This window comes from Dipodomys merriami, unplaced genomic scaffold (assembly GCF_024711535.1).
Source record: "Dipodomys merriami isolate MVZ:Mamm:240054 unplaced genomic scaffold, mDipMer1.0.p SCAF_686, whole genome shotgun sequence".
Lineage (NCBI taxonomy): Eukaryota > Metazoa > Chordata > Mammalia > Rodentia > Heteromyidae > Dipodomys > Dipodomys merriami.
This window is the reverse complement of record NW_027206275.1, coordinates 402,133-410,000: the sequence shown is the minus strand read 5'-3', so window position 1 is coordinate 410,000 and position 7,868 is coordinate 402,133. Positions and strand designations below refer to the sequence as shown.

Below are 7,868 nucleotides of genomic sequence, written 5' to 3'. Positions count from 1 at the left end.
GCATCCCCGCTGCCTGGGCGACCGCCATGCCGTGGGGCGTGTCCTCCAGCACCAGGCACTGCGGGGTCAGAGGGCGAGAGAGACACGCGGAGTGAGAGGTCGGCCGGGGGGTGGGCCGGGTGCCCAGTGTTGGAGGGAAGGAAGGGGGGAAGGAAGGAAGGAAAGAAGGAAGGAGGGAAGGAGGGAAGGAAGGAAGGAGGGAAGGAAGGAAAGATGAAAAGGAAGGATGGAGGGAAGGAACAAGAAGGAAGGAGGGAAGGAAGGAAGGAAGGAAGGAAGGAAAGAAGGATGGAGGGAAAGAAGGAAGGAGGGAGGGAAGGAGGGAAAGAAGGAGGGAAGGAGGGAAAGAAGGAGGGAAGGAGGGAAGGAAGGAGGGAAGGAAGGAGAGAGGGAAGGAAGGAGGGAAGGAAGGAGGGAGGGAAGGAAGGAAGGAGGGAGGGAAGGAAGGAGGGAAGGAAGGAGGGAGGGAAAGAAGGAGGGAGGGAAGGAAGGAAGGAGTGAAGGAAGTAGTGAAGGAAGGAAGGAAGGAGGGAAGGAAGGAGGGAAGGAAGGAGGGAAGATGACCGTCGAGCCACGGCGTGCCTACTGGCATGTTCTGTGTGTGATTTCGAGGCCTCCCCCACCCAGGGCCTGGTGTGGGCCAGGTGAGCACTGTGCCAAGGAGTCTCCCTCCCTGTTCCCCTGGGGCCATCTGTCCATCCGTCTCTCCATCCGTCCATCCGTCTGTGTGATTGTGTGTCTGTCCATGTCTCTCTGTCTGTCTCTGTGTGTCTGTCTGTCCCTATATCTGTCTGTCTGTGTCTCTGTGGTCGGTCTGTCTGGTCTGTTCTGTGTATCTGTCTGTCTGGACTCTTATGTCTGTCTGTCTGTCTCTGTATGTGTGTCTGTCTGTGTCTGGTTAAGTGTCTCTGTGTCTGTCTATCTGTGTGTGTCTGTCTCTGTATCCGTCTGTCTGTCTATATGCCTATTTGTGTGTCTCTGTAGTCTGTCTGTCTGTGTGTCTGTCTGCGTATGTATGTCTATCTCTCTGTCTATTGGTGTGTGTCTGTCTGTCCGTGTCTCTGTGCTCTGTCTGTCTGTCTGTCTGCATGGTCTGTGTATCTGTGCGTCTGTCTTTGTCTATCTGTCTGTGTGTGTGTCTATCAGTGTGTCTGTCTGTCTGTGTCTCTGTGGTCTGTCTGGTAGGTCTGTGAATCTGTGTGTCTGTCCCGTCTCTTGTGTCTGTCTGTCTGTCTATCTGTCTGGTCTCTGTGTCTGTGTGTCTATCTCTCTGTCAGTGTGTCTGTCTGTCTATCGGAGTGTGTCTGTCTGTCCGTGTCTCTGTGGTCTGTCTGTCTGTCTGTCTATGAGTCTGTCTCTGTGTCTGTGTCTCTATCTGGTTTGTCTGCCTGTCAGTCTGTGTGTCTATCTGCCTGTCTGTCTGTCTGCATGTCTGTCTGGTTTGTCCATGTGTCTATCTGTGTCTCTGTGTCCGTCTCTGCGTCTATCTGTGTGTTTCTGTGTCTGGCTGTCTGTCTGTCTGGTCTGTGTATCTGTGTATCCGTCCATGTCTGTCTGTCTGTGTGTCTCTCTGTGTGTGGTCCATGCAGTGGACCCGAGGCCCAAGGCCTCAGTTTACCTGGTTGACGGGGGGGGGGGGATTAGGAGAGAACCTCCGGTTGCAGGCCAGGAAGATGTCCGGAGAACCTGCGGGCACAGGCCAGGAAGATGTCCGGGGCGGGCTTGCTGGCCTTGACCTCGGGGTCATCACCCAGCACCATGTGGTGAAAGGCACCGAACAGCTCCCGGTGTGCGCTGGTCTTGGCCTGGTAGGCCTCAGTCCCTGAGCTGGTGGCCAGGGCGAAGGGGATGCTGTGCTTCTGTATGTGGAGGATCAACTTCTCTGCACCTGGAGACAGAGAGACAGGAGGAGAAGAACTTAGGTCTTTGGTGGCCTAGGGGGGAAATCCACAAATCCATCCATCCACCCATCCATCCATCCATCTACCGATCCACCCATCCATCCACCCATCCATCTATCTATCCATCCATCCATCCACCCACCCATCCATCCACCCATCCATCCACCCATCCATCTATCTATCCATCCATTCATCCATCCATCCATCCATCCACCCATCCACCGATCCATCAATCCATCAATCAATCCATCTACCCAGCCAGCCACCCATCCATCCACTCATCCATCCACCTACCCATCCATCCATCCATCCATCCATCTACTCATCCATCCACCCACCCACCCATCATCCATCCATCTACCCAGCCAGCCACCCATCCATCCATTCATCCATCCACCCATCCATCCATTCATCCATCCATCCATCCACCCACCCATCCACTCATCTATCCATCCATCCATCCATCCATCCATTGACCCATCCATCAACCCATCCATCCACCCATCCACCCACCCATCCATCCATCAATTCATCCATCCACCCATCCATCCACCATCCATCCATCCATCCATCCACCCATCCATCCATCCACCCACCCATCCATCCATCCATCATCATCATCATCATCATCATCATCATCATCATCATCATCATCATCATCATCATGGTGACCCAGGGCGACCGGCCGGGCCACATGCACGCACACGCACGCACACACGTGTATGAGCAGATGACATCTTGTCCCGAGCACTGGGCAGCGAGTCCTAGATAGGGTGGTGGAGACGGCACCGCGTTCTAGAAGGTTCTGAATCCAACGGTCATGGCAGATGGACCGGTGAAGTCTAGGATGTACACACAGACAGACAGACAGACAGACAGACAGACAGACAGACAGACACACACACACACACACACACACACACACACACACACACACACACAACGGCCCGGGGAAAGGAGATGGTTCTAGAAAGTTTGTCCCTTTTCAGAGTTCTTCACCCAGACAGACAGACTGACAGATGGATAGATGGATGGATAGACAGATGGGCGGATGGATGGACAGACAGACAGACTGAGAGATGGATGGACAGATGGGCGGAAGGATGGACAGACAGACAGACTGATACATGGATAGATGGATAGACAGATGGGTGGATGGATGGACAGACAGACAGACTGATAGCTAGCTAGATGGATGGATCGATGGACAGACAGACAGACTGATACCTAGATAGATGGATGGATGGATGGACAGACAGACTGAAAGATGGATAGATAAGACGGATAGACAGATGGGTGGATGGATGGACAGACAGACAGACTGATAGATGGGTAGATGGATGGATGGACAGACTGACAGATGGATAGATGGATAGACAGATGGGCAGATGGATGGACAGACAGATAGATGGATAGACAGACAGACTGACAGATGGATAGATGGATAGACAAATGGGTGGATGGATGGACAGACAGACAGATGGATAGATGGATAATAGATGGATAGATGGATGGATGGACAGACAGACAGACTGACAGATGGACAGATGGATGGATAGACAGATGGACAGAAGGATGGACAGACAGGCTGGTAGATGGATAGATGATAGATAGATACACAGATAAGATACATGAATAGATGGATAGATGGATGGATGGTTGGACAGACAGAGAGATGTATAGATAGACACACAGACAGACAGATAGGTGGATAGATATAGTAGATAGATAGACAGACAGACATGTGGATAGACAGATGGATGGATGGATCCATGAATGGACAGACAGACAGAGAGTAGATAGACAGACACCTGGATAGACAGAGGGATGGATGCATAGATGGACAGACAGACAGATAGACGGATGGGTGGATGGATGGATAGATGGGTGGATAGAAGGGTGGATGGATGGATGGGGGATGGGTGGGTGGATGGGTGGATGGATGGGTGGGTGGATGGATGTTGATTGAATATGGATGGGATTAACATTTACACATTTGAGTGACTTGGACCCAAGTCCTGATACAATATGGGTGGGATTAACGTTTGCACACTTCAGTGAGTTGGACCCAAGTCCTCATCTGGATGGAGGACAGACGGATGGGATTAACATTTGCACAATTGAGTGACGGACCCAACTCCTCTCCATGGAGGAAGGAGGGAAGGGATTAACATTTGCACACTTGAATGAGTTGGACCCAAGTCCTGCTGTTGATGGAATATGGAAGGGATTAACATTTGCACAGTTGAGTGACTTGGACCCAAGTGTTCATCTCAATGGAGGATGGATGGATGGGTGGATGGATGGATGGATGGGTGGGTGGATGGATGAGTGGATGGATGGGAGGGTGGCTGGATGGATGGATGGCTGGATGGATGGATGGGTGGATGGATGGATGGGTGGATAGATGGGTGGATGGGTGGATGGATGGATGGGTGGATAGATGGGTGGATGGGTGGATGGATGGATGGGTGGATAGATGGGTAGATGGGTGGATGGATGGATGGATGGGTGGATGGATGGATGGGTGGGTGGGTGGATGGATGGGTGGATAGATGGATGGGTGGATGGATGGATAGGTGGACGGATGGGTGGATGGATGGATGGGTGGATCAGAGGGTGGATGGGTGGATGGATGGATGGATGGATGGATGGGTGAATAGATGGGTGGATGGATAGGTGGATGGGTGGGTGGATGGATGGATGATGGATGGGTGGATGGATGTTGATTAAATATGGGTGGGATTAACATTTTCACACTTGAGTGACTTGGAACCAAGTCCTGACCTCAATGGAGTAGGTCAAGCTCTGTCTCTGTCTCTGTCTGTCTGTCTGTCTGTGTCTTCTTCTGTCTGTCTCTGTCTTTGTCTGTCTCCTCTGTCAGTCTGTCTGTTGGTCTGCGTGTCTCTACCTGTCCATGTCTGTGTCTGTCTGTCTTTGTCTCTCTGTCTCTGTCTGTCTCCTCTGTCAGTCTGTCTGTGTCTCGTTCTCTCTCTTTGTCTGTCTGTCTGTGTCTATCAGTCTACTTCTGTCTCTGTCTTTCTGTCTGTCTGTCTTGTCTGTGTCTGCCTGTTGGTCTGCCTGTCCATGTCTGTCTCACTGTCTGTCTGTCTCTGTCTCATTCTGTCTTTGTCTGTCTCGGTCTGTCTGTCTGTCATCAGTCTACTTCTGACTTCTGTGTCTGTCTGTCTCTTTGTCTCTCTGTCTCTGTCTCCTGTGTCTGTCTGGGTCTCGTTCTGTCTTTCTTTGTCTGCCTGTGTCAGTATCTGTCTGTCTGTGTCTGTCTGTCTGTCTCTCTGTCATTCTCTGTCTTTCGTGTCTGTCTGTCATTCTCTGTGTCTGTCTGTCTTTCTCTATGTCTGTGTCTGTCTCTGCCTATGTCTGTCTATCCATCTGTCTGTGTCTCTCTCTGTGTCCATCTGTGTGTCTGTCTCTGTCTGTCTTTGTCCCAGTGTCTGTCTGTCTTGCTCTATGTCTGTCCGTCTCTGTCTGTCGGCCTGTGTCTGTCTCTCTCTGTCATTCCCTGTCTGTCTGGCTCTGCCTCTGTCTGTCTGTCTCTCTGTCTGTCATTCTGTGTCTGTCTGTCTATGCCTGCCCATGTCTCTGTCTTCTCTGTGTCTGTCTGTGTCCATCTATCTGTCTGTGTCTCTCTGTGTCCATCTGTGTGTCTGTCTCTGTCCCAGTGTCTGTCTGACTCTGTTTCACTGTCCCTGTGTCTGTCAGTCTGTCTCTGGGAACCGCGCATGCGCGTTGCAGGGCAGCGCAGCCCAATCCCGCGCATGCGCAGATCCGTACCTCGCAGAGCCCGGGAGCACACGCATGCGTGTTCCTGCTCGGCGGGGGGGGGGGGGCAGGGGGGGGGAGGGACGGGGCGTGCTGGCTCAGGCATGCGCAGTGCAGCGCGGAGGACCTCCCCCCCCCAGGTGGCACGCATGCGCAGTACCAACCAGACCAACCGAGGGAATCCCACGCATGCACGCACCACACGCTCGGCCCGGACGGTGCCGGACGACTCAACCAGTGCGCATGCGCAATGCGGACGGAACCTCGATCCTCCGGGGTCCCCTAGGCACCTCCCGGCGGACTCACGCTGTGCGCATGCGCAACTCGACCCTCCAGGGTCCGCTCTGCGCCTCCCGGCCGATTCAACCTGTGCGCATGCGCCGTGGGTCCACACGCGGGAGGGCAGTGGGAACAAGCAGCCAAGAGACACGCGTGCGCAGCGGCGCTCCGCCGGGAGCGCTAGGCCCCTCCCTGCTGACGAACCCTGTGCGCATGCGCATTGGCGCAGGCTGGCTCAGCCCCTCCCAGCTGCCTAACCCCGCTGAAGAACCCTCTGCGCATGCGCAATGGCTCTCCGCTGGGAGCGTTCGGCCCCTCCCCCGCTAACCCTATGTGCATGCGCAGTGGCGCTCCGCCGAGAGCGCGCGCATGGGCGCCCGCGTCTTGGCGCCGGCTGATGACATCGATGCGAGGGCGCCGGCGGCCGCGCCCGGAAATGCAGCCGTGGCGGGGCCGCGGAGCGTCGCCGCCGCCGCCGCCGCCATGGCCACCACTACGCCGTCCGGATCCGGAAGCGGAAGCGGAAGCGCGCAGGACCCCCGAGGACGACGACCCGGGCGGCCCCCGGGCCACCGTCGGTGCGTGGAGGCCTCCGGGACGAGGCACCTTTAAGAGGCGGGGACGCGGGAGGGCGTGGCTTTCTGATGGGCGTGGCCTGCAGGGCGTGGAGCTGACGGGAGAGTCAGTGGGCGTGGCTTTCTGATGGGCGTGGCCTGCAGGGCGTGGAGCTGACGGGAGAGTCAGTGGGGGGCGTGGCCTGGAACAGAGGCCATTGGGCCGCTGGGGTTTGGGGGCGTGGCCTGGAAAGACACCATTGGGCGGCTGGACGTAATGCCATTGGTCGGCTGGGCTGGGGGGCGTGGCTTGGAAGTAAGGCCATTGGGCCGCTGGGCCTAGGGGCCATGGCCTGGCAGGAACTAGGCTATTGAGGGTCCTGGCTTTGGGGGTATGACTTGGAAGTAAGGCCATTGGGCGGCTGGTCCTGGGGGGGCGTGGCCTGGCAACAGTGATGCTATTGTGTAGTCTGGCTTTGAGGGCGTGGCCTGGGCGTGCTGCCATTGGATGGCTGGCCTGGGGGGCATGGCCTGGCAGGAACCAGGCCGTTGGGTGCCCTGGCTTTGGGGACTGAGCACCCAGCACCTCCCCATGGTGACCCAAGGCAGGGACTTAGCACCCACCACCTCCCCATGGTGACTAAGGCTTTGAGCACCCAGCACCTCTCCATGGTGACCCAGGGCAGGGACTGAGCACCCAGCACCTCCCCATGGTGACCCAAAGTGGGGACTCAGCACCCAGCACCTCCCCATAGTGACTCAGGATGGGGACTGAGCACCCAGCACCTCCCTAAGGTGCCCCAGATCCAGCAGTAAGCACCCAGCACCTCCCCATGGTGACCCAGAATGGGGACTGAGCACCCAGCACCTCCCCATGGTGACCCAGAATGGGGACTGAGCACCCAGCACCTCCCCATGGTGACCCAGGATGGGGAATAAGCCCCCAGTACCTGCCCATGGTGACCCAGGACCAAGACTAAGCACCCAGCACCTCCCCATGGTGACCTAGGGCCAGGACTAAGCACCCAGCACCTCCCCATGGTAACCCAGGATGGGGACTAAGCACCCAGCAACTCCCCATGGTGACCCAGGGCCAGGTCTAAGCACCCAGCACCTCCCCATGGTGACCCAGGGCCAGGACTAAGTACCCAGCACCTCCCCATGATGACCCAGGGGAGGGACTGAGCACCCAGCACCTCCCCATGATGACCCAGGGACTGAGCACCCAGCACCTCCCCATGGTGACCCAAAGTGGGGACTAAGCACCCAGCACCTCCCCATAGTGACTCAGGATGGGGACTGAGCACCCAGCACCTCCCCATAGTGACTCAGGATGGGGACTGAGCACCTA

At 56.0% G+C, this 7,868-nt stretch overlaps 1 protein-coding gene across 1 annotated transcript in view; it reads right to left on the bottom strand.

The window, feature by feature from the left end:
- LOC138816112 (pseudouridine-5'-phosphatase-like) overlaps window positions 1–6,245 on the bottom strand; it is a 6,468-nt gene extending 223 nt beyond the window's left edge. Inside the window, exons 1-4 of the mRNA XM_070005654.1 lie at window positions 6,222–6,245; window positions 5,991–6,168; window positions 1,653–1,888; window positions 1–58 (exon numbers count right to left, since the gene is read on the bottom strand). The exon at window positions 1–58 is cut by the window's left edge and continues 223 nt beyond it. Of these exons, the coding sequence (XP_069861755.1) occupies window positions 1–58; window positions 1,653–1,888; window positions 5,991–6,168; window positions 6,222–6,245 (496 nt within the window). The remainder of the gene's footprint in view (window positions 59–1,652; window positions 1,889–5,990; window positions 6,169–6,221) is intronic.
- Between the last annotated feature and the right edge of the window lie 1,623 nt (window positions 6,246–7,868).